This window comes from Stigmatopora nigra, chromosome 11 (genome assembly GCF_051989575.1).
Source record: "Stigmatopora nigra isolate UIUO_SnigA chromosome 11, RoL_Snig_1.1, whole genome shotgun sequence".
Lineage (NCBI taxonomy): Eukaryota > Metazoa > Chordata > Actinopteri > Syngnathiformes > Syngnathidae > Stigmatopora > Stigmatopora nigra.
The window spans coordinates 12,431,851-12,457,954 of NC_135518.1; the positions used below are offsets into that span (position 1 = coordinate 12,431,851).

At 40.7% G+C, this 26,104-nt stretch overlaps 4 protein-coding genes across 4 annotated transcripts; all 4 read right to left on the reverse strand.

Annotated features, from left to right (window-relative positions):
• Positions 1 to 265: 265 nt before the first annotated feature.
• rab9a (RAB9A, member RAS oncogene family) lies at positions 266 to 1,916 on the reverse strand. The gene is made up of 2 exons (XM_077728261.1): positions 1,675 to 1,916; positions 266 to 1,063 (listed from the first exon to the last, which is right to left on the reverse strand). The coding sequence occupies exon 2, from the start codon at positions 1,003 to 1,005 to the stop codon at positions 394 to 396; it is 612 nt and encodes a 203-aa protein (XP_077584387.1). The 5' UTR covers positions 1,006 to 1,063; positions 1,675 to 1,916; the 3' UTR covers positions 266 to 393.
• Positions 1,917 to 2,878: 962 nt separating this feature from the next.
• Positions 2,879 to 21,688, reverse strand: tlr8a (toll-like receptor 8a). The gene is made up of 14 exons (XM_077728289.1): positions 21,548 to 21,688; positions 18,024 to 21,070; positions 7,948 to 8,054; positions 7,093 to 7,185; positions 6,848 to 6,967; positions 6,661 to 6,780; positions 6,202 to 6,336; positions 6,001 to 6,128; positions 5,693 to 5,750; positions 5,178 to 5,399; positions 4,184 to 4,258; positions 3,569 to 3,664; positions 3,234 to 3,496; positions 2,879 to 3,175 (listed from the first exon to the last, which is right to left on the reverse strand). The coding sequence occupies exons 1-14, from the start codon at positions 21,548 to 21,550 to the stop codon at positions 3,068 to 3,070; spliced, it is 4,575 nt and encodes a 1,524-aa protein (XP_077584415.1). The 5' UTR covers positions 21,551 to 21,688; the 3' UTR covers positions 2,879 to 3,067.
• Positions 15,973 to 17,139, reverse strand: tmsb4x (thymosin beta 4 X-linked). The gene is made up of 3 exons (XM_077728288.1): positions 16,986 to 17,139; positions 16,446 to 16,556; positions 15,973 to 16,378 (listed from the first exon to the last, which is right to left on the reverse strand). Exons 2-3 carry the CDS (start codon positions 16,543 to 16,545, stop codon positions 16,353 to 16,355), a joined length of 126 nt encoding a protein of 41 aa, XP_077584414.1. The 5' UTR covers positions 16,546 to 16,556; positions 16,986 to 17,139; the 3' UTR covers positions 15,973 to 16,352.
• A 651-nt stretch (positions 21,689 to 22,339) lies between the features above and the next one.
• On the reverse strand, positions 22,340 to 25,393 carry LOC144204145 (toll-like receptor 7). Its single transcript, XM_077727949.1, has one exon. It carries the CDS (start codon positions 25,291 to 25,293, stop codon positions 22,432 to 22,434), a length of 2,862 nt encoding a protein of 953 aa, XP_077584075.1. The 5' UTR covers positions 25,294 to 25,393; the 3' UTR covers positions 22,340 to 22,431.
• Positions 25,394 to 26,104: the final 711 nt, after the last annotated feature.

The window sequence follows — 26,104 nt, forward strand, 5'->3', positions numbered from 1 at the left end:
AAGTATATAAAAACATTTCCCAGGTTTATCATCTTAGACAACAACCTTACCTAAAGTCTTCTTCAACATTAACCCAAAATTCAGTAACTTTCCGATATTAGTGCTTAAATAAAAGACCAGTTTTCACGTTTATCTCAATTCCGGACAAAAATCAGGTTTGTTAATAGCATCTGGCTAAGCAATAATGCAAATCTAAATATGAACAAAAATCATGGACATGTACAGATAGATTGGCACATATTATACTACTCAGGCAAAGCCACAATAAAATGCACTTCATTTATTTCTTGTTAAAAGGTGAACCGAGTGAAGGATTCAGTGCTTTCCGTGTTTATTTGCAGTAAGACCCACTTTGTGCTTCCCCACTTCTAAGCCAACGCGTCCTTGGCGGCGTTACGAGCAGCAGGCGGCGGCGCCGGAGCGAGGTTTTCTATGAAGCTTGACCGTGTCCGTGGGAATGAGGTGGTCTGCACGCTCATCCGTTGCCAAGACTCGTCGGACGGCCTCCTCGAAGGCCGCCGCCACATTGGTAGCATCCTTAGCGCTGGTTTCGTAATACGGATGCTCGCCATTCTCCTGACACCATTGGCGAGCCTCCTCGGCGCTCACCTGTCTCTCACTCACGTCCAGTTTGTTGCCCAGCACTACGAAGGGGAACTTGTCGGGCTCCTTGACGTCGGCGTAGTAGATGAACTCCTTCTTCCAGTTGCCTAAGTTGAGGAAGCTTTGGCTGTCGTCCACGCTGAAAGTGAGAAGACAGCAATCGGAGCCTCGGTAGAAGGGAGTTCTCAGACTACGGAAACGCTCCTGGCCGGCTGTGTCCCAAATCTGTAAGGTGACTTGATGGCCGTCCACTTCCAGGTCTTTGTTGAGGAATTCCACGCCGATGGTGTGGAAGAGATGGGCGTCAAATTTGTTGGTGACGTAGCGGTTCATGATGGAGCTCTTGCCCACGCCGCCATCGCCCAGGAGGATCACTTTTAGCAGGGAGGTTTTGGTGGACATGGCCGCTGGAGATTCTTGATGTGATGAAGGGATGGATGACACATGCAATGTCTCAGCGCTTTTCAAAAAGAACAGAAAAATACTTTAAATAAGGTTTGTGCAAATACTCTGAACTGAAATTTAGCGCTATCTAATATTAGCATGTATGCAGATGACTAATAGGCACTTATTTGTGGATAAAAAGAACCTACAGCTATTATTTAAATATTCCCATGTAGTTTTTTTTGATTTTGAATAGTTGTCACTCAATATTTTAGAATTTTAAATGAGGAATAGGTGGTTTTTTTTTAAATTGAAATGTCTATTCTCAGTATTGATTTTAACATAGTTTTTTTGGTGCACAATCGATTGAACTTTAGCCCCCTTTTTAAACACTTATAAACTTGCACTTAATTTGAAATTTTCCCAACTATCACACAGTTGAACAGCCTGTTTATGGTAAATATTCTAATTGACACCACATAGTCACAGAAAATAAGCTAAAAAAACAATTGTAGGACTTGAGGTTGACATTATGTGTTGTTTTATGAGCTAGAATGACTTTTAATGGATGAATATTGGCTTTAAGACTATCAAGAGCAAATGAAATTCCTATCAAAATACAATCACGAGATGCCATGGATGATTGGACACTCACTCACTCATTCACTCAGTCAGTCAGTCACTCACCAATGATTGATTTAGGCTTCCTCCACTGGTCCAGATCATGTGGTTGCAGACCCTTGCCACTCAGTCACATGCTCGTTTGTTCACTGTTGCTGTGCTCGGCCATGTAAGCTTCAATCTCACTGCCTGCAACACAGCGCTTTACTTGTAAATACTTGGCACGAAATGGCGACTTCATCTGGGAAGATCGCAATGGACGAACGTGTCAAATACTACCAATGGGCACTTGTCAAAAAAAAAAAAAACACAAACAAACACATCTTAGACGTTAATTGCACAAGTGATCAATCAAAAATAAAACGCGATCGTACACTGTCATGTTCAAAATTGTTGGCTACATATAATACATCATAAAAAACATGACAACAAACCATTAGCATAGTTGCAGGTTAAAAAAGGTATCGTTATTAGCTATGTGGTGTTAGCAAAGTTGAGAGCAAAAAAAGCGATACATTGTACTTCGATCTTTAAGGTGAAAACGCCGGTTTTAACAGGGAAAGAATGAGATATGTGTGTTAAGTGTGTTGGACATCTTGCCTTTAAATGTGACCCCAGATCGAAGCTGTCAAGTCGTTTCCTGGAGGCTTCGAAGGTTCTAAGCTAGCGTGGCTAACGTGTATGGATGCTAACGATAGTGAGCTTGGAAGGGACGGATGGCCCCGGTCATGTGACACGAGGGGCCAATCAATGAAGAGATTTCGATAACCACGAGGTGGCGACATTAATTACGCTCGTGGCGTGTAAATAACCACCACATTTGCACTTCATCGTCTGAAATGTTTGCTCAATTCTACGGTAATGTAACACGTTAATTATCTAATTTCATTTATGCAACAAAGTGTATGACTACCCAATCTATGCATTCATATTTGATCCGAATGAATGGATGCATATTAGGAGTTAACTTAGTATACATGTACAAACCGCAAAGCCGAAAAGGAAGGGGGATAACTAACATGTAAGAATTGAAAGTATTTTATGAACCATCGCTTTTTTTATGACGGATCTCGGGGCAAATATCATTAAAAATAATAGTGTAATAATTTAGTCAAAACAGCATCTTATCAATAGACAAAATTTAGAGCAACCCCAGTTATAAAACATGAATTTTAATGTTAAGGCATTCAAAGCAAAGATTTACAGCAATAATAATATACAAAAAAGTTGTGCTAACTTCAATTAAACTAATCCCTCCTAAAATAAACAATGGACATCACACTAAATTTCAAAGTACACAACAACAATCCTAATTCAAATTAATCATTTATACCTAATAAGAGATCTCATCCTTTCACTATCAAGGATTTTTCAAGGTTTACATCAATCAAAACAGGGTCATTCGAGATGAAAAAAAATGCAATCACAATTTTTGATATAACCATCAAACAATTGATTTTTAAAATCCCGGCGAGTCATCATCTTGACACGGTCCGGAGGTCAACACCACATTGTCTAATCCAATCTCCCCCGCTAGGCCTTTTCCACGTTCAGCTTCAAAGATAATCTGTAAAAAAAATCCATCATTTATAAATGTATATTTGCAAGGTGATGGAATAACTCACTGATTGTGGTGCTTCTTCTTTCCAGGCCACGGTGAGGAGCTCCGTCTGCCATTTCTGGTTCCTGCTGTGTCGTTGCTCCCAAACCGGGTAAGAGTTGTTATCCAGTAGCACCCTCAGTGTTCCCACATTATGTCCCACCACGCGGTAGCTAAAGGTCAGGCAGAAGCTGCCCTGTTGGGTTCGGTCACTGAGTAGCAATTTGAGCTTGGCTACATCTTCTGGCTCCCCGTGTAGACCACTCATAGACATGTAGTATTCACCGCCTATGGAGAAGGAGGGCTATTTTCTCTCTGCAAAACTATGATAGTATCCATTATTCTTATTTTTTTTTTTACCTTTGGTATGATATGCGACACTCCAGTCCATATCATCCGCCTTGTCTTGGACCCACTCGCATCCCCCCTGATCAAAGTTGCAATCCATGATAAACTCTAGGGGAAAATAAAATAAAAAATGTTGTATTAATACAATTTGGTAAACAAAAAAATCATCTTGCCTGATAAAAACCTGCAGAACCGTGAATATATTTAGACTTGCTTCCGATAGTATTTCGTTTATGCATTTTTTGAACTGCTTATCCTCATCAAGGGGGTGCTGGAGCTTATCCTAGTTAACTGTAGTGAATCAGTAACTAGCCAATGGCTGGGAACAAGGAGATAAAGCATAGCCAATCATAGATAGGGCCAATTTAGAGCGTTCCACCAGCTAGAATGCATATTTTGGGGATGTGGGAGAAAACCGGAGTACCCACACAAACCCACACAAACCCAAGGACAACATGCAAACTCCACACAGTAACGACCAACCCGGCATCAAACCCTCGACCCCACAACTGCGAGCCTGACATGCCAACCACTCATCACATTAGTACTATTACCTTTTGAAAAAAACAAAAACAAATTCTTAATCTACATCCCATAATTATACAGAAAAGTAACTTTTTTTTATACCTTCCTGAATGTGCGTGGTTCCAAGTTCTGTGACTCCCTTTCCTGGACCAAAAACGGATTCAAAGTCTTCAGATACTACAAAAAAAAAGCAAACAAATGGTCGTCAGTTCACTGTTACTGAATTACACGTCATTCAAAAGTCAGTTCTTTCAAACAGCAGCAGGTTTTGACCTGCCCCTTTCGTCGCTCATGTCCTGGGTCGCCAACAACTGACTAACATCCCGCCCCAGGCTCTAGAAGGCCTCCAGGTAGACAACCTTGGACTTTTCCACAGCAAGTGACAGCTGGGCTTACTGAAGCGGAACACCTTAAGTGGTCTAGTCTAAGATCTCCAGACTTGATGACAGACCATCCCTGGAGTCCATCTGTTTGCACAACATCTGTTTTGGGCAAAACTGTAATAAAAGACCCTTCTCTCGGGGGTATTTGGAAGCGGATCCAGGACAGGACTACTTGTGTCCCTTGGCTCACACATGTCAAAAGTTAAAATTCCTGTTCAGTAGCTGATGGATGTCTTAAAGCATGTCTTCTCTCTTGTTAGGTAACGTCTTTTGCAGACTTTAGTGTTTCCTCTCTAGATTTTGGGGGTAATTTGACCTCAGGTAAGATACATTTCACTTTTAGACCACACTATGCTTCGTTTTCTGAGCACTATAACCCATTTCTTGACAACTTGAGCATTATTTTTAATATTCCAGTCAGTATCGATGGGCTATTTGTTTCTTTTGGTCCAAGATCAAGGCTACTTGGACTTAAAATTCATGACAACTAAAAGTCTGGAAATGTACTCACAGATGCTAAGTTAGCCTATGTTACTTGGCTCTACTTCTATGGTGGTCGTTTCTCAACCTGAAGATGCTTTATGACCATTTCCTAAATTCCTTCAGTAAGAAAAACTCCAATGACGTCACTTAGTTGACTTAGAAGACATTTTTAAATTGTTTTGAGGACCACAAAGTCCAAGTCCCATTCAGGCAAAAGACAGACCACTTACTGAAAACATCTCCTCTGGGATTTAGAAGGTTGTCTTTGTCGTCTTCGTCCTCGGGAAGTTCTTCCACTGGGGTCACTACAGTCGGCTCTCCATCGTAGTTAAAAGGTTGTATATGGAGCCTTGGAGGCGGGGTTTCAACTGGCTCGGGAATGATATTTCTAATGTCCTCATTTCCAAATGGAACGTCCAGAAGTCCTGGACTTAGTTGAGAATCCGGGATGGCTACGAGAAAGAAGAGAAACCAGATCAAATTCGCCGGATTGCCAAGCTGTGAAGGAACGAGACTTCAGATGGTATCCAACTTGAACATGCTGTTAAAAACATTATGGCAATGTGAATCTTGCAAAAAGCATTTATTCAGTTGATTGGAGGTGCAAAGGTCATGCGGTCATTTCCAGGCCAGATGTATCAAAATTAATATTCTATGAGACAAGATAACCACAAGCAAAAGTTGAAATGAGTTGCCAAAGCAAGCAATTAATGGATCGGTTCATCTGAAAATTCCTCAGTCTCACCATTAAAGAAGGGATCAGCATTGCCTTGGTTTCCATTCCACGGCTTCTGATAAAACAGCTTCACTACAACAAAATGGAACTTTCAAGATCTTCTCCCAGACAAAATAACCCATGACCTGGACCAAGTTGAACAAGTCTTCCTATTGGTCTTCAGAAACCAAAACCCATCTTACTCAAGAATCCTAACAATTTCTGTCTTTCTCCTCCAAACATCTGCAAAATCCAACTAGCTAAAATCATAAAATCTCCAAAGATTCAGAACCTATCCAACGGAAACCTAGAGACGACTAAGTCTACATTTCTATGACCTTACCGGAACATTCAAAGCCATTCCCCCGGAATCCCGACTTGCACTTGCACTTGTACGACCCCACAGTGTTCAGACAAACGGCTTGAGCGTTGCACTTGTTACCACCGGATGCGCATTCGTCAACATCTGGAGAGGACATATTTCATCGTACTTCCCTGGTGACGACTTTTGAGTGAAGACAACGTTGGGGATACTTTACCCACGCAGTCGTATTTCCCCTGAACGTATTTCAAGTCGTATCCTTGCCGGCATTTGCAGAAGTAGCTGCCAAAAGTGTTGACGCATTGCCGATCGTAAGGGCAAAGGTTGCTTCCGGTAGCGCATTCGTCGATATCTGAAGGCAAATTCAACACAGTTTATTAAAAGATGGAGATTTCAGAAACAACAACTCCAGACACTAAGAAGATATTTTTGACTTTAGGGTCTCCCTGTCATTTTTCCAAGGGTCGATGGAACAACTGCAAATTTAGTTGCCTCTTAATGACTTACCAGTTTAGCAAAATTGCCATAATAGAACATTTTATCATGGTTTTTACTAGTTGTAAACAATAGAAACAAGCCAAGGTCTTCTTTTACATCTGACATCAGCGCTTGTTAAACTAATGATTTGTCCAGCTGTTCCTTTGAAAGTCTTTTAAAATGTTTTTTTTATGCTCACCTATGCAAGTCCTCTCATCTGGTGCCAACTGGAGACCCCCAGAGGGGCAAAGACAGCGGATCTCCCCGTCTATTTCCTCACAGCCGTACTGGCAATGAGCAAGCGAGCAAGTCCTGGAATCTAACGTGACACGGATGTGAAAATTGTCATTTGGCCATGTCCAATATGGCCACCGCCTGGGACTCACTGGCACAGGATCCATCGGGCATCAAAGTGTATCCGTTGAGGCAGTAACATTTGTAACTGCCGTGGGTGTTCATGCAGCGATGTTCGCACGGGCGAGGGATCAAACCACATTCGTTCCAGTCTGGAAATGTGGAAGCAGTTTTTTTTATTATTATTTTTATAAAAATCCAACTCCCAAACCACATTCGTTCGACTCTGGACATTTTTTTGGTAGCCCAGCTATTTCCACTTGGAGCTCATATTTACCCTGATTGCAGGTTTTCCCGGCATAGCCCAGGAAGCACTTGCATTTGTTGGGCCCGACGCATTCGCCGTGTTTACAAGGTGGTTCGCACTGAGCTGGACAAACAGTAGTCAACATATATAAGTAGTCAACATATATAAGTAGTCAACATATATAAGTAGTCAACATATACAAGTAGTGTACATATATAAGTAGTCTACATATATAAGTAGTCTACATATATAAGTAGTCTACATATATAAGTAGTGTACATATATAAGTAGTCTACATATATGAGTAGGCAACATATACATGTAGTCAACATATATAAGTAGTGTACATATATAAGTAGTCTACAGATATAAGTAGTCAACATATATAAGTAGTCAACATATGTAAGTAGTCAACATATATATGTATTCAACATATATAACTAAGTAGGAGTCAAAATAATAAATAAGTAGTAGTCAAAATAAGTAAGTAGTCAACATCGGTAAGTAATCAACATAGATAAGAAGTGGAACCAACATAACTAAGTAGGAGTCAGCATTGGTAAGTAGTCAACATAATAACTAAGTAGTAGTCAAAATAATAAATAAGTAGTAGTCCTCATAGGTAAGTAGTCAACATAAGAAGCAGTAGGAGTCAACATAGATAAGTAGTCGACATAATAAATTAGTAGTCAACATAGTAAATAAGTAGTAATCAATATGAATAAGTGGTCAGATGAATAAGTAGATACAAAAGTGACTAAAGGTGGTTAGCAGGTTGTGTAGTTCTAGACAAGTACCCCAAAGTCTCTAAGATTAGAAAATTCTGCATTTGCCATGAAAAGAATACCTGGTGAATGTTATGGGAGTGTGTGTGACCTTTCTTACCCTGACACTGGCCTCTTGCATTTCTCTTCCAGCCATAGCAACAATCCAACCTCCTCCCATAGCGACACACACCTGCTTGCTTTCCGGCAGAAACTTGCCCCGACTGCCTTTTTGTAGAGAAGCACAGAAGTTCAAGGTAAGATGCCTACCATCATTTGACAGACTTTTGTGATTTATGCAAAATACGTACTATGTTCAAAGTAGGATTCCCCATAAAATAGACAGGATGTTTTTTTTAAAGAGGGCCCCCCAAAAAGACCCTAATCACATTTTTCCTGCTTCCTGCACACACCGTCTCATTACCGGTTGCAGTGGTTTTTATTTTATGAGAAAAATGACATTTTACTTTTTTGTTTGATTTCTGAAAACTATTAGATTTTGTGTAACAGTACATGATGTAGTTTTTCTTCTATCCTGTCAAATATCGGATATTTTAGCGCGTTCTGTTTTTGTCTGCTAGTATCTTCCTCCAAGAGATTAAATGACACCCATATATTTTTAACCCGTCGATAAAGTATTTTTATGAATGGAATGCCTATTACGACCAGTCATTGGACAGCCATTGGGCTCCGTGCAAAAAACACTCGCACACTTCTGAGGTGTTCTTCAGCACCCCCTAAAAGCTCCCTGGTCCGCAGCGGCACTTGAGGAATCCGAGACTGGAGTGAAATAACCAAAATAGACCACTGGAGACTGACAGGTGCTTTTTAGACGTATTTAGTGGGCAAAGTGCAAATGGGACATTATAATAGTGCAGAATTTTTAAAAATGGTGGATGGAGATTTCAAATAAGGGCGAGGAATTTACAGAAAATGGATAAGTTATGGATTAGTCTCTATTCTGGTCCACATAGGTCAATGGTGTCAGACTATAGTATTTATATATATTTTTTCTATAAATGGATTAAAAGAACTGGATTTAAAAACCCTCAATATTCAGTTTTTTATAGATGTAAAACAATGTTTATTTTAGCTTTTTTAAATATATTTTTAGATTTTACAAAATAATTTTTGAACTAAAAACACAGACAAAATGGATTAAAAAATGACAATTAATGATTTAAAAAGGGGAAAAAAATCAGGAAATGTAATATACATCTACTATACTCTTCATTTGAATTTGATCCTAAAACAGAAAGTCAGCACTCATCATTTACATTTTCGGGCCCCAAAAAATGAGTCGGCGGGCCAAAACTTGGCCCGCGGGCCGTCACTTTGACACCTCTGACCTAGGTATTATAAAGCAAGATAGTCATGCTCGTGAAAAACTCACCTATTGGCTTCTGAAACTGGACTGGAGATGTGGAACACGAACAAAAGAGCATTGATGAACGTAGACGGCTTCATAGTTGGACTTCTTTCTCCTTTAAATTGACTTTAGATCGCCGTCCTTTTTATTTCTCCAATGCAAGAGTCTTTTTTGATAGAATTTACTAAGATACTGGCTGGCATGGACTTCCAAAACATAGGTTTTTCCTTTCAAAGCTGCAGCGCTACTACACAAGGGCCCATCATTTGAGCTTTCCTCTCTGGAAATCCGAAGACTGAGGTACTAGTTGCAAAAAGTAGGGGTGGGCTTCCAAGTGGGGGGGTGGGGGGGGGATTACTAAGACTCCTACACTCACTGAAACCCAATACATGGACGGACGGCATGGAATTCCTATTCCCAAGTCTGGAAGAAGGATGAAAACACTCACATTGTTGTCATCTGGGAAATGATTTGGGATGCATTTGTTTGCTTTATCCTTTACTTCTTCCAAGTTCACTTCCTAAACCGGTTTAAAACCACATCTGGTCTTGTTTAACCTCCATGATGGACTCCATTACATTTTTTAATGCTAACCAGCTTCAGCCATGTGATAATCTGACGTAAACTAGTTTTAAATCGTCATTTTCCAACCATGAATCGGCTCAAATTACTGTTTAGTCCTTTTTTTTAAGTAAGGAGAATAATGTTAAGTATTATTGTGGTATAAATTTGGCAGATTTTTTTGACTACTTGGTTGTAAGGAAGCAGGTTTTGTTTTCTAAGGGTATGGTTTTATTCAGTGTAGTTTGAGTGTCATTTTAAAGGGCGCTAAAAGACATCTGGACCCTTAATTTCATGTTTTTTTTGTACTTCAAGCCGAGTGGTAAAACTGTCAAAAGCATCAAGAACTTTGTAGTGCTGAAGGCTGTTATTTCACTTGCTTTTAATGGGGAACATCAATATTTAACCCTCAAATGTAGTTATTTTTCATTGAATCCTATTATAAGATGTTATTATTTACTTTTTGTACTGGTAGTGGAACCATGATGGCATTTTACCATAAATAAGTTGCTGTTTGAGACAAAGGAAGCTGTTTCCTTACTATACTATAGTATTAGTACTCTTCTTCTCATTGCACTTCTACTTGCTAACCAGTAGAGGGATTCCTAAACCAACATGCAATACAGATAGCAGTTCTTTGCTCCATAAAAGATAAGGATATGAATCTGACTGCTTTAATTCATATTTTCTGTTGATTTTACTCCACTTAAACATGTTTCCGTTGTTTTTCGTCTTCCTAGTTTTACTACAACGCAATACAAATATGATACTTTTTATGGTAGGCCATCCATTTGGTTCTGGTAATTGCAAAGTGGGTTTGTTGTTAGTTTGGATTTATAGTTTAGAAAGAAAAATGTTCAATACAAATTCCCTTAATGCATTTCCTAGCTAGTGGGCAGTCATATTTATATCTTTGAAAATAGATTTATCCATTTAATATTGTAGACATGGCAATCCGACTCATTGCGACTTTAATAGCCTTCCAAACAATAAGTTCCAATTTGATAACGATGCCATTGGCCTTATCATACGAGAAGCCCCGCCCCCACAGCAGTCAACCATGAGACAGAATTTGGTCCACTCACAAGCTTTTACTATAAAAGGAGACGATGTGACAGTTGAAGGGTGATTTTGCAATGCGCCTTCGCAACCACATCCTGCTGCTTTCAACGGGAGACGACGACGACGACATGCATCAGCTGTAATGAGACGCCACATAAAATGTTCATGCCCAAACCACTTCAAATGGGAGAAAATGGAAGTCTAGAAAAGTTTGTGTCTTAAAATAGTTGATAATGGAAGTCCTTCGCCATCCATCGAATTGACTTTCATACTCGATAGCGTCTTATTAATTCAGTTTGAGACGATACTAATAAGTAAACATGACTTTTGGGATGTCAAGTCAAGTGTAATGCTGACCTTTAGCGCCTCATTACAAAACAACGCCTGGTGTTTTTTTTTTTTTCGGAGAACTGACTTTCACTTCCATCTTTGTTCTCAACTGGAACAACCAACCACCGCGCAATGAAATTTCGAGATCGAAAACGTGTCAACAATCAAAGCAAAATGTCTAAAAGTCCAAAAAATATCATATTTAACTTGAGAAAGTCAACCATAAACATGACAATGGATATTTTAACAGATAAGCTCAGGAAACAATATTAAATATTATTATATAAAGTCAATGCAAGTCTTTTCCTGTCTCGGGCCACATAAAATCTTGCGGTGAACCCAATCTGGCCCCCAGGCCTTGAGTTTAATGGATGTTTTTTTTTAAATTTAATCAGCAAAGTGTCCTTAACCTGAAGTGTCCTTTTGATTTCATATTTATTGGCTTGCATTGTTTGGATTTAAGCGTGCGTTGGTTGGTCTTGAAAAGCCTCGTGAAAATGAAAAGAATTTTCATTTCCTGTGTTATGCTAAGGACTGACTTTGTTGACATTGCTAAACTCGGCAGTATTATCCCTGGAAAGTCTGCAATTCTGATTAAAGCGCTTTCATGGTAGTCAAAAATTGCATATACTCCACACACACATAAGTGGATGAGCTATAAATATTAAAATACAACAACAACTAAGATTTAACTTCAACTCAGAGGTATGCATATTTAAGGAAGTACAGTTGAGCAACTTTAAAGGCAGTTTTATAGTATCTGGAGGCCTTACTCCACCCTACATCTGTGCACTCAAACGTATCAAATAACCTTTTTTTTCGTGTTTATGGAAAGCATTATAAAACACCGTCAATTACGGGAATGTCTAGTTCAGGCATGTCAAATGTAGACCGACGGCCACATTCTTGAAATGGTCGTCTTGCGCGCACACTCAAAAATGTCGCCTTCAATGAGATGACTCAATGATAAAATATACGTGTACGTGAGTGGAGAATTGGCCATTGCAGTAATCCCTCGATTAGCGCGGTTAATGTAGACTAGACATGTCCGTGATAAACAAAAAAACATGAAGTAGACACACCCCTATTTAAAAAAATATATATTCATTTATTAATTAATTTGAAAAAAAAATTAAAAACATTTTTTTTAAATTTAAATTAATTTTATATTTTTTTACTTCAATGCTAAGTTCTACTAGCAAGTACAAGATGTGGGAGTGGCTTTCGCATGCAAGTTTCAGTGTAGATTTTCACATTTTTATGAACTCACAAAAAAAATGTAATTAACGAAACATATTTTCTCCAGAAAGACAAAAAAACGTGGTGTAGTGAACCCGCAATATTTGAGGGATTACTGTACAATCAATGCCTCAGCTGAGCTTAACACATCACCTATAGCTTTTAAAGCCACTTCCTGTTACCCAACATCAGAACAAATTGCTTCACGGCAGGGTTACATGCATCGAAACTCAAAAAATCCGACTCAAGAACCTCCAAGTTCACCCTTCCGTCAAACAACCTATTGAAGCACTCCACCATTTTCCTCATGTCAGGTCACATGATCCAAAATGTCACGCAACCCACCTCCTCCCCCCGGTTCTTCACTTCCTTCTGTCTTTCTGTCCCAAATCTATTCATTCTTGCGCAATCTCGATACACTCGCTCGAGTACGAACACGCGGAGTTGTCGATGGGGGGTGGGGGGTGTCGCAGCTGGAGATGCTACGCCGCCGAGAGCTTGCGAGAACACGTCACGGCGCATTAGGCTACGCCACGTCGCCCCCAGGGACGTATCCATCTAAGTCAGGAGTTCTACTTAAAAAAAATATACATGTTTAAGGGCCGAAGAATTTCAATTTGAACAAAAAGTGAACATAACCGCTTCATTATAACGTCAGTGGCGAACCATATTAGTCAACTGCATTTTTTGGATATTGTCGTCTTACGTTCAGACCTGTTTTGTGCTATGCGTTCTCCTATATAATTGACATAGAGTCCGTGCCCTGGAGGAAGACAATATCTAGCCAAACGTGTTATGGTGGTCCACTACACCGAGAAAGGTCGATAGGTTCATGTGAAGTTACTCAATTGGGATAGTGTTTTTCTGAGCATTCCAAATATATCTTTGCAGTTCTCCATTGTTTCAGTTGGATTTATTTAATATAGGGACAATACATACATATATAGTCAACATAGTGAAAAAAGCATTGAAATCATTAAGCCAGTTTTAGAGCACATGTCAATCACATACACACATAGACATACATACACATACATACACATTGAAGAATATGACATATTTTACATATATATATACACATACATACATATACATACATACACATACATACACATTGAAGAATATGACATATTTTACATATATATATACACATACATACACATATACATACACATACATACACATACACATATATACATACATACACATCATGTCCATTCATGTATTTATTTATTAACTTACTTATTACTTATCTATTTATGTCTAAAATGTCTTTTTCTGTGTCTGTATTCTCACTCTCTTGCTATTGTGACATGAAAATCTCCCAAACACGGGATGAATTAAGTTATCCAATCCAATGATTCCTCTTCAACCATCCATTGTAGACAGTGGGATATGTTCTGTGAATTTTCAAGTGCTCACCAACCATAATAACCCACAAATCAGGATCATTGCAGCATTGCTATTACCATTGCAAGCAGCCTTTTTATTTTGATACACACACATGGGCAGGCAGTCAACTTTTATTTTGGTAGAACGCTTCTTTTTTTAAAAAGAGCAGCACTTCTTCCAAGTTGTTTGCAGACATTTTTTCGCAAGTTCATATGATTCAAGCATTGGGGAATGTGCCGTCTCTCTGCAGCGCTCTTTCTGCCTTATTTAGTGACTTCTTATGTTTCACATCAACAGCCTATTGGCTCATTTCCTGGCTCTGCACTTTTCAACTCCAAAAGACAGCACAACAGAAAGAACTAGTAACAAAATACCAATCCTTCTTATCAAAATCACTCATTTCTACCAAAATCTGCAACCATTCCCATTCATAGTCTCACTGCCGGGATTCAAACCCACGTCTAATCTTCCCCAAGTCAGGCGAGTAAACCCCTACCCTTGATAAATCCATTGTATCCTTAGATTTGAGCGTTCACACCCTCAACTTTTGTATCCGACTATCCCCACAATAGCCGCCCAGAATTTTCCCACCAAGAAGACAAAGAAGAAGTGTTCTTTTCTTTAAAGACCGCCCAAAAAATGCCTCGTTTTTGGGGGCTTTTAATCCTACAACCCACTCACATACTTTTCATGTATACATTGTAAATGAACCAACAATCTTTTGTCTTTGTTCTTGAACTTAAGATATGAATACTCTTGCTCCGTATTGGCGATTGCGCTGTTATTTTCTGACTCATTTCCTTTTTTTGTGTTTGTCTGGCTTCCTTTTCCTGTTCTGGCTATCTGACTCTTCTAGAGTCAGAAAATATACTCTTGTATAAGCCTCAGTAGCCTTTTTTAAACCCTATTTTATTCCAATATTGGACTTATTGTCTGCCATTGATGTCCAATCTCTTTTGCTTCTTTTAAAATGGACACATTTTGACTATTAGGGGGAATTTTTTTAATTATTGTATTTGTGGTTTGCAATTACCACAATATTTATCAATGTCACTTGTAAAAATGTGCCACTGTTATGCGGCCCATCCCCAAAACATGCCTTAACTGGAAGCAACATTCTTTAAGCGTCCCTTCCCTTCCCCCCCAAAAACTTTTCCGAAGCCAGAGGGAAGGTTTTCTTGCAATCAGCTGACGTACAAAAAAAAAGCACAAAGCTAGACTGACTTGACTTGTTGGATGTTTTCAGAAGTTTTATTGCGTTCTGCTATCATTGCAATTTTTTTAAGCCTGTTGGATTGTCTAAAAAAGTGCAGAAATGGCAGTGATGGGTTGAATAGGGGAAAAGTTAAGATTTTTGGGAGATAATAGTAGGAAGTTTTAGGATTTTTTTTAGCTCTTTAATGAGTTTTAATCATTATAATGTATTCTTGTAATATTTCTCATTGAGCAATGTTTTTTTGCATCAACAATGCAAAACAATGACCTTTTTAGTGTTTTCTTTTTGCAAAAAACTGATTGTCACGCTATTTTATTGGGAGATAACTTTTTAATTAAGTAGATTATCCAATTTTATTAGAAATATTTGCAAAATGTCAAAAATTGAATTGATTGAAATGTTCGACAACTGCCAATCAAAGTAAATGTGTTTTGGTTTAAATTTAATGTCAATTAAACTGTAGTTTCTCTGAGAAATACAGTATATCTTTAATATGCCCATCTTAAAAAAAAAATCAGTATTTAATTGAAAAAGAATGTTGTAATATGGAATTTAGGAGATAAAAAAGTAAAAGCTTAATATGTTTCAGTATCCAATCAAATGCAAGTATCATAAAATACCCACCCTTCCTCATTACATAACTACAACCTATAATCATGTAGCATGATTATCTAATTACTAGCAATTTAAAAACAATGTCCAAAAACTATGAAATATTTATAAATGCAATAGTTCTAAAAAACAACAACAAACCATCGATGTTTTGTCATTCGATCACATTCATTTTTTCTCTTAATGGGAGGGGCTATGCTATCCAATTTTTAGATTTGCAGTCTACTGCATGTTAGCAACAAAAATCCCATTCTAGGCCAAAAACCAAAAAGAACCCTTTGTTTAAAACACAGCTGTTCACTTTCCTCAAATTACACAACTGTCATCACTTAACCTTTCTTCCCACCAGTAAAATTCCACACCACTTCCCATTTTTTACAATTTTATTTTGCATATTTAACAAACATGGATTCCAGATTTACAAAAAAACTGAAAAAAAACTGAAAAAAAACCAAAAAACATTTCTGTGATAGCATTTCCAGGTACGATCGAGTGTGCTTAACATAGGGTGTGTTTCCACTCTACCTCTCCCTGAAGTTGCCACCACAAAAATCAAACTAAAAAGACCCCCCAAAAAAGACTGTGGACCCTTTGTGAACAAGCCATTCTCCTCAGCTGTGCCAGAAACAAAAAAACGACCAAAAAATTGGCGTCCAAGTGTCGATGGTGATGGCATTTGGCCAGCCATTGCAGGTGAAGTTCACTCAAAAGGGCTTGTGGAATGTACAGCACGTCATCTTGGTCATTATGCAGTCTTTTCCTGCTCAATTGCTGCAAAAAATGAATTTTGTTAAGCAAACTTAATCATTTATAGACTTTAAAAAGGCACTAAGCTTACTTTCTTTGGTTGGCAGTGTATTCTTCTCTTGCGTCTCAGTCTTCTTCAGTTTGGTTTTGTCAAATTTGGTGACTTCATCGACACTGGGTTTGTCAGACATGATGGCGTAGACTTCCAAAAAAGAGAATCAACATAAAAAGTGTTAGTTTGAGGACTAAAAAAGCATAGTTAGAAGGAGTAAGAGTGAAAGTGGAGCACAAAGAAACAAAGAAAAGGCACTCAGGCAGCATGTGACCCAACCAAGACGCTCAAACGTGCAGACAAGGAACCAACGCCCTTTTTTTCTTGCAAGCTGCTCAAGATCCAAGCCCCCCCCCAAAAAAGACCACCCTAACATTGATAAATACTATATTTCCAAGATTATTTACAAAGCTCTTCTCCTGTTTTAAGGATTTTTAGGGGTAGCTTTTCATTTCATCAAAGTAGCCTCTTGCCTGATCAGCACGAATGTTGGGACAACGTTCAAAATGGGAGCTAAAAAGATCTTTTTTTCTTCAAAAGAAGACCTATAGAAGGAAAAAGATGACAAAATTGACTCACCAGCTGCTGGCGATGCAACGAGAAAGACGTCAAAATCGGAGTAGGAGAAGTGGCATCGACTTCCGCGAGTAGCCGTTAAGTATGATGCTGTATGCAAATGAGATGTGACGTCATCGCGCAGCTCGATGTTTACATCCTTTTTTCACATTTAATTATATTTTTTAATTCTGGATTTAACGCAATTAGCGAACGAAATGCGGCATGTGCACCAATGTGTTGTGATGCATTTATTTACAATAAAATTATAATAATAATAGTCATCTTTCTCTCTTTTTTTGATTGTGGGGATTTCCGTCTTGCTCTCAGGGGATTTAACTGTGTTCGCTCCCACTGCAGAAAAGGAAATGTTTTACTTCCAACTATTCTTAGTGGATAGAACAACAGTTTTTAGGTTCCCAAACACTTTAACAATGGACAACGTAACAACAGTGCCTACCCGTGGACGCAATGTGTAACTGCAACGTTACATCTTGCTGTTTGTGTGTAGAAAACTCAGTCAGACATTCAATTCCTTTTCAAAATATTCATTCATGGTGTAAAAATATTCATTTCAGTGTCAAAACATTCCAATATTTGTAGACCTTTGTCTCAACAATACTTTAGCCACCTACATTTAAAAACATGCTAATTAAGTTCCATTTTCATCTAATCTTAAAACAGTTTCCCCCTTTTGAAATGACAATTAGCCTTGATTAACTTTTTGGTAAATAACATGATGTTCATCTCCAAAAACAGGCACAAATGCCATTTTTGTTCACTGCACATCTTTAACCTTAACAAAAACACAAAAAGTATTTCTTCATTGTACTGTATAGCCGATGAACTGCACTTATAAAGTATTTAAAATGAATTTCAAGCCTATTCCAGCTCACATAACCCCCATTTTTTTGGATCATAAAAGGCATAGACTTAACCTACTTTCATTTATTGAAGCCTGCAATGCAATTCTCAAAATTTCCTGGTCAAAGATTAATAATAGCAGATCATTGAGACCATTGTTGTCATTTATCAAGCCAGTCACATGCATTGCATGGTCACCTATTGGAGAAATAACCAGTGTATGTTTTACTATACATGACCTGATTGTCCACCCTAATGACATTCCTCAGGTTCTGCCAAAACCAAGGCTCGGCAGCCGGCGTCTTGGGCCACTCCACCACGCTACGTCCGCACAGCCTCCGCCGAAGCCGCAACAAATAAGACCGCTGCATGACGGGTTCCAGCATCAGCAGGACGATGACGTCCACATTTTCGTCCAGTAGTCGCTGATGGGCCAAATACATGGCCAGACGGAAGACCCCGGTCTTGACGTAGCCCTCGGTCAACACAAACATGGTCTTCCGGCTGTGTTGGATGCTGTGGAGGAGATTGTCCACCAGGGGGACACCAGGCGACCAGTCTCTGTCCTCCAGACACAGAGGTAAGGACATTTCCCCCTTCTCCTCTAGCTGTAACCTTAGATTTCTCATGACCCAGTCGGAAACTTGCGGGTCTTTGGTATCGTAGGTTACGAAGACCTCGTAGGAGTTGTGGTCCGATTTTAGAGAGTGGTAGCCCCTCAATTTGGCTTTGACGTAAAGTAAGAGATAAGACGCGTCCCAGTAAAACAAGTGGGCGCTGATGGCAGTCAGCATGAAGATGCAGACCAAGGAACTGGTCACCAGGTAGAGCCAGAAGGCCAGGTTTCCATTCACGCACTGGTTGATGTCAAAGTAGATGAGTATGTGGTTGGTTTGCTTCCCAGTGGCGTCGCAAGTCACGTCTGTGGTCAGGCGGGGGATGTGTACGCCACTGGTCTCGATCCATAGAATGAAGTCCAGCATGTCACAGGTACATTGAAAGGGGTTATGGCCCAGGAGCAAGTTCTTGATGGGACTGTCAGGGCTGGTCTGGAAAGTGGATTGGTTGACCAGGCTTAGTTTGTTGTAGTTCAGAGATAGGGTCAACAGACTCCTGGCGCCCCGTAGGAAGCCGTCGTCCAATTGGGAGATCTGGTTGTGGCTCAGGTCCAGGGTCAGCAATGTGTCGGTGGCGTTAAAGTTCATGCCGGTCACGTTAGCGATCTGGTTGAAACTCAAGTCCAGGATCATAAGTCGCGGAAAACTGTTCAGTTTGTCCCATCGGAAACCCTTGAGCATGTTGTTACTCAAGCGCAATGTGGTCAAATTCCGCGGCAAGAAGTCGTAGACCTCGTTGGGGAGCTTGGTGATACGGTTGTCCGATATATCCAGGATGGTCAGATTGGTTAGATTGTAGAAGAGTTTTATGTACGAGCCATCCCTCACTTTCCACAGGTTTCCTAACAGGTTGCCATGGAATTGGAGTTCGGACAGAGATTCACTGTGCATGTGCTTGGTGGTCAATGTAGAAATGGCGTTGTGGCTCATGTTTAGCACCCTCAGGACCGGCAGATTTCGTAGAAAGTGGAGATTGTGCGTCACGCCGAAGGAACGGAAGTAGTGCGAGTTGTAACTGATGTCCAACACTTGCAGATCTTGGAGTTCCTTGAAGGCATTGTCATAGGCCAGGTCCACCTTGTTGTAGGACAAGTCCAGATAGGTCAAGGTCGGGATGGAGGTGAACTCTGTGCCGTTGAGCGCCTGCGAGAAGCCGTTCCCTGACAGGTTGAGGCAGGTGATGTTCAGGTAGCCCTCGAACTGCTCCGGGGTGATGAAGAAAAGATTGTTGGCGCTCAGGCTGAGTACCGGACCTGAATCGTAGCATTCTTGTTTGACAAAGCTGTGGGTGATCTCAAAGTACTGGGGGTGGTGGCTGGCGAGCGCCGAGGGCCATCGCTGATCAGATGGCGCCGGGGAGCCTACCTTGGCCGGGAAGAGGCGGTTTTCCGACAAATACGTCAACCTCAGGTTTGGGAACTTGCTGAAGACTTTGGAATCCGAGTAAATGATGAAATTGGTCCCCAAATTGAGCGCCGAGAGGTTTTTTAGCTCGTACAGAGGTTGGAGCGACTCGCTGGTGATTTCCCGGAAGACCAAACCCTCCAAGTGTAATGTTCGTAGCGACTCCAGGCGAGAGAAATTCCCGGAAAGTCTTAAAGTTTGGGGGTAGAGCTGCATTAGGAAGTTGAAGGACAGATCGATTTTTTCCAAGTTGGGTAGCAATGCCAGAAATCCCGCCTCCCCTGTGATTTCTCGCTCTAACATGTTAAACGAGATGAACAACTCTTTCAGTTGGGTCAAGTTCCGGAACCAGGATGGGTTAATGCTAGTTAGCGAGTTCCCTCCTAGACTCAAAGCTCTCAACTGCGTTAGACTTTGAAAGGCATCCGGATGGATTGCTAAAGACTGGTTTTTGCAAGGGACGCATGGATAGGGGGCGTTGCTGCACCTGGGGCAGTTCCCTTGGATTTTTAAGACTTTCAGTTGGTCCATACCGCAAAAGTCCCGTTCTGAGATGTACTGGATGTGGTTACTCTCTAGTCTTAGTACATGTAATGACAAGGGAAGGCCTTTGGGGACCTCAGTGAGGTTGTTGTAGCCCAAGTCTAGTTTTTTCAGCCGGTGCATGGCCCCAAAAGTACCCACTGCGATTTGCATGTGTTTCCCACAAGGGTTCCAGTAGTAGCAGTTCTTGGCTAGCAATAGCGTCCTGACTCTTTTCAGCCTGGTAAAGTTTTTTCGATTCAGGGATACAATCTTGTTGCTGGTTAAGTCCACATAGTCCAAACCCCAAGGTAGTGTAGTGGGCAGCGCCTCCAGGTGGTCACCACTTAGCTTCAGGACGACCAGTTTGCTTAGATTTTTGAAGCTGTTGTGGTCCACCCGGACAAATCGGTTCTTGTTTACCCAACTCAAATCCAGTTCGGTGAGATTAGTGAGGCCGGAAAAGGAATCGGATTTGATTTGCTTGATGTTGTTTTCCGATAAGTTTAGCACGGTGGCGTTGCCGGTGATTCCGTACGGGACGTTTTCTAGTCTTCGGTCTTGGCAGTTGTATATGATGCTTTTATTGCGGACTTGGACGGCGCAGGGGAACTTGGGTAGCATCCAATCGGGTTTGCTGGCAGTGGTAGCCGGACAAAAACAAACACAAAGGAGCAGAACTTGAACCCAACGCGTGGCAAGCTGTGGATGGACAACAAAACAAAGTCAGGCAAATAATAGTAGCTATTTGTGTAGTACCAATTCTGTCCAGTAGTTAGATTAAGCCATGCCTTTGGAATGAGAGCTATAGTGACTTTTAAAATCTTACTCCATAAACAAGTGTACTTAGATATGTAAACCAACAGATGTAGATGTTTTAAAAAAGAAAACAAATTTAAAGGAACAAAGTCCTCGAGTCAGAAACTTGAATTTCTTGTGGTGCAAGCGACATAAAAAGGATGCGGTGGCTCGTACAAAGTTATTAAAGTCAAGAACTGAGATTTTTCAGTTTCATAACTTCATCGTTTGCAGTCTGAGGGATATGTAATCAAGTTTTAGCTTAATTCCCAAGGCGAAATTTCATAAATAAATGGCTAATTATTGTGAAAATGTGGGAAAATAGGCGTTGCCAAATGTAAAATGTGATACGGTAGAGACGTTAGAATCTATGACACTCACCATTGTGGATGCTGCACAAATTCCTTTGGATTCACAAATGCTTTATTGATTATAAATTGGGAAAAGTTCTCTTTGCATTTGTTGTTTTCTGTCAAAAAAAGCTCCTATAAAAACAGCTGCGCAGGTCCATCAGGCTTGAAGAACAATGTCTCAGACAGAAATAGACAATATTTGCAGAAGTACATGACTTCCCTGTTTCATTAAATGTTGAACTTATATCAATAGTAATGTCAGCTTTTTAGACAAAAAGACATTCACACAACCAAAATGTCGTTTTTTTTTTACAATTTTAAACCCTAATACTTTGTAATGTACCAGCCTTTTTTGACAGCTTCACTTTGTATCACTTGCAGTTTTTGATGGACACAAGATTCAAAGTCCAAAACATCAACAAAATATCAATCAAGCAATAAAAATAGGTATAAATATAACATGGCAAATATTTACTCACATAGGGCGCACATAAAAGTCAAAAACTTGCTACAAAGTGGACAGTCGGTGCAGTAAATTCAAGATACTGGATGACAATATCAGCTTGACTGTTTGGATACATTGCTTGTTGACACGCTATATGTATATAGTGAAAAGGCGCATATGTGCTTAAGGCATGACAATATTATTATGATAATGTTTTTGTCTGCTACCAGTGACTGAGACGATCCAGATTAGAGCCAAAATGCGTAATACCAGATCGGTTTTCCAAAAAAACTTACTGAAAAAATCCTGTACATAAGTTGTAATATGGTGTACACAATTTGAAATGATCAAAAATTTAAAAAAATACAGGTAATAGTCTACAAATATGAAAATGTAGTCCCAAAAAGTGACAAAATTGAGAGTTAGCCCATAGGCAAATGATGTAATTCCGGTCAAACCGGTTTTATTTACAATGTCTCTTTAAAAAGGTTATTGTATTGCTTGTGGCTTTCCGTGGCTAAAACGCTCCTCACACTAAACCAGAAGTAGGGTTGAGCCCGAGGGTTAGCGGGCCACTGTAGAACCGATCGTTTGTACAAACGCTTCCGCAGTCGCAAGTACTTGGAGTTACAAGGCACGTCCTCCAATAGGATCAACACAATCACATCCGTTTTTTCGTCCATCAACCTCTGGTGGGCCATGTAGAACGCCGTCTTAAAGTTGCCACTCCGTATATACTCGTTGGTGAGGACGAACACCGTCCTCTTGCTCTCGTGGATACTCCGCGAGAGGTTGTCAATCAGCGGGTGTCCAGGGATCCAGTCTCGATCCTCTAGACACAAGACCAGCCTCCGATCCCCTCGTTCCTCTAGTTGGACGCTCATTTCGCCGGCTACCCACTCCGTCACGGCGGCGTCGTCCTTGTCGTACAAGACGAAAGCGTCGTAGAGAGAATCCCGGGTGGGTAACGGGCGGTAGCCCTTGAGCTTGGCCCAGCAGAAGTGATAGATGTACCAGACATCCCATAGGAAGAGATGACTGGAAATGCAGAGGACAAGCGAGATCAGGACAAGGGACGAGTTCACCGCGAAGAGGACGGCGGACAAGCCACCGTGCTGACAAGCCAGTAGGTCCACCGAGATCACGGCTCGACCCCTCTGCACCAACGGGGCGGCGCAAGTCACTTGGGTGGCCAGATTAGGGATGAACACCTTGGTGGCATTGAGCCAACGGACAAATGACGTCACGTTGCAGGTACACACAAAGTCATTGTTGTCCAAAAGTAGCATTTCCATCTGGTCCACTATGTCGTCCGGGAAACTGGATTCCTCGATGTGTCGGATATGGTTGAAACTCACGTCCAAGTACTTGAAGTCGTACGCCTCGGCTAGAAAATTGGGGCTGATGCTTAGGATCTTGTTGTGGTGCAAGATGAGCTTCTTTAGAGATCTGCTACAGTTGGATAAGACACTTGGGAGTGTGGACAAGCTGTTGCTGGAGAGATCTAGGACTCGCAGACCTGGGATCAGTCCAAGTTTTTCCCATGGGAATGATTTCAAGCGGTTGTGCTTCAGCAAGAGCGAGGACAAGGTTTCCGGCAGATTCCCGAATACCTGAGAAGGGATGAAGTCCAGATTGTTCTGGGAGATGTCTAGTACTTTCAGGGCTAGCAGTTTCTTGAAATAGCCTACATATCTGGTGTCCCCATCTCGCCAAAACACATCTAGTCGGTTATCTCGGAATTCCAGTTTTTCCAAAGACTCGCTCTCCATCTCTGTATTCGTAGAAGTGGAAATCTTATTGTGGTTCATGCGCAAAATCTTCAGTTTTTTCAGATTACGGGTAAAGTTCAGCATGTGGGTCAAACCCTCGGACTCAAAGTAATGGTTGTTGTAGCTAATATCCAAGATGACCAGTCTTTTGAGTTCCTGGAAGGCACTAGCGTAGCGTAAATCCATCCGATTGAAGGTAAAGTCCAAATATTCCAGGCGACTTAGGTAGATAAATTCTGAGCCGTTTAGACTTTGGCTCATGGCGTTTCCTGATAGGTTTAGGCAACGGACTTCTGGTAGGTTTAAAAAGCCAGCGTGTAAAAAGAAAATGTTATTCCGGCTCAGGTCCAGAGTTTTGCCATATTGGGAACATTTGCTTGTAGCCAAAGTTTTAGGACCTGCAAAATCCTTCTCCTTATATCTGCAGCTTCGTGCGTATTCGTCATAACGGAAGTATTCCGGTCCTCGGACTTGCTCGTACTGGTACTCGGCCAACGTTTGAGACCACAACGATGGCCCCCCTTCGTTTTGTCCTTGCGCTGATATTTTATTGTTGGAGAGGCTAACGATTTTATAATTGGGAAAACCCATTAACACGCTAAAGTTGGTTGTTTTGATAAAGTTGGTCCCTAAGTCGATGACTTCCAAGTTGGGTAGATGCCTCAAGGGGGCGACGTTTTCCAATTGCAGAGTCTGAAACACCAGGCCTTCCAGACGAAGGATTTTAAGGGATTGGAGTTTGGAAAAATGCTTGCTCAGAGTCAGAGTTCGAGGATATTCCTGTAATTCGTAGTTAAACGAAAGATCCAGTTCTTCCAGTTTGCTCAGGTACCTGGTGAAGTCACTAGTCCCGATATCACTTGCTAAAAAGTTTGCAGACAAATCCAGGACTCGTAGATCTGTGGTACCGTGGAACCATTCGGGTAGAACACGTCTTAAAGAGTTGCTGTGCAAAAGCAGGCTTTGCAACTTCCTTAACTCTGTAAAAGCCGACATGCTAATCCCAAGCGGGGAGTTTTTAGGACATGGGGTACACGGGAACGGGACATTATAGCAACGGGGACAGTTTCCACTCAAGTCTAGGGTCTCTAAGTTTGTCAGGTTCCGGAAATCGTCCTCTGTTACCTCCTCGATGTTATTATTGTGTAGATATAACGACTTCAAACTCGCGGGCAACTGGCGTGGAACGAAAGACAGGTTGTTGGACTTGAGAGACAACAGAGTCAGATTAACCAGCTGGGAAAAAGTCCCGTCTTCAATCCTGTAGGACACATTGCATGGATTTCGATAGTAGCAGTTTTGACCCAGGTATAGAACCTCCATGTTTCTCACACTAGAGAAATTAGAGGCGGAAATATCGTAGATTCGATTGACTTCTAAACTCAAGAGGACAAGACCGGGAGGGAGACCAGTCGGAATCTGATCCAGTTGGTTCCCGTCCAGGTAAAGCGATTTGAGTTTTCGAGAGCTGCTAAAGGTGTTGTCGTCCACCACCAGGCTTTGAGTACAGATGTGGTCTTTGGCTCCAACTTTTATGGGGACGCAGTTACAGCGCATGTCCAGCTCGGTCAGGTTCTCCAGACTCGCAAAGGAGCTGGAGTTCAATTTGGGGATGTGGTTGATGGTCAGCGTCAGATTGGTGACGTCTCTGGGGATCCCCGCCGGGATGGCTTTGAGGCCCCTGGCGCCGCAGTCTACCGCCAACACGCTTCCGTTGTTGAACTGGCTCACGTCGCAGGGGAGAGTTTTGGGGTATGGGGCCATGGCCGCTGATTTGGACGGGTAGGAGGAAAATACCAGTAGGACTGCGTAGCAAACCTGGTTGTGGAGAGATGTAAATGTTCTTAGTATGTATTCTACTTCCATCTCAAGAATAATTTACCTTTATTTTTTGAGTTTTTTCATTTTCAGAAGAAAATTGACCTCACAAAACGACATTGTAGCATCAAATGATTTGTCTAGTGAATTAAATTAGATATGATACAATTAATGATGCAAGAACGCAGTATTATTTTATATATATACATATAGTATGTATGTATTTATGTCTAAAATGTATTTTTCTGTGTCTGTATTCTCAGCCTCTTGCTACTCTGATTGTGAAATTTGCCAAATATTGGATGAAAAAATGATTTAATCTAATCTAATCAATTTTTTTCTTGGTTTGTTTTATTTTAAGGGGTCGTGGGGTGCTGGAGCCTATCCCAGCATGAAAAAAAATCAATATTTCATGATTCTTTTAGTCCTAGTACCTTTCATCTAATGAATTAGCATCTATCATAATATTTTCACATTTAAACTAATTAAAAAAACCAAATCCACTAATACACAAAGCTTTTTTTCTGATAACATAATCCCTTTCTGTTTC

What these genes read in the sequence shown, in the direction of transcription:
- tlr8a (XM_077728289.1), bottom strand. An exon ending in AGATGAGAGGACTTGCATAG is followed by an intron (nt 6,337 to 6,660) that starts GTGAGCATAAAA and finishes ATTTGCCTTCAG; the next exon opens with ATATCGACGAATGCGCTACC. An exon ending in AAGAAGAAGCACCACAATCA is followed by an intron (nt 3,176 to 3,233) that starts GTGAGTTATTCC and finishes TTTTTTTTACAG; the next exon opens with ATTATCTTTGAAGCTGAACG.
- LOC144204145 (XM_077727949.1), bottom strand. Translation starts at nt 25,293, where the DNA reads ATGCGCTGTAACTGCGTCCCCATAAAAGTTGGAGCCAAAGACCACATC.
- tmsb4x (XM_077728288.1), bottom strand. Translation starts at nt 16,545, where the DNA reads ATGTCTGACAAACCCAGTGTCGATGAAGTCACCAAATTTGACAAAACC. An exon ending in TACACTGCCAACCAAAGAAA is followed by an intron (nt 16,379 to 16,445) that starts GTAAGCTTAGTG and finishes CATTTTTTGCAG; the next exon opens with CAATTGAGCAGGAAAAGACT.
- rab9a (XM_077728261.1), bottom strand. Translation starts at nt 1,005, where the DNA reads ATGTCCACCAAAACCTCCCTGCTAAAAGTGATCCTCCTGGGCGATGGC.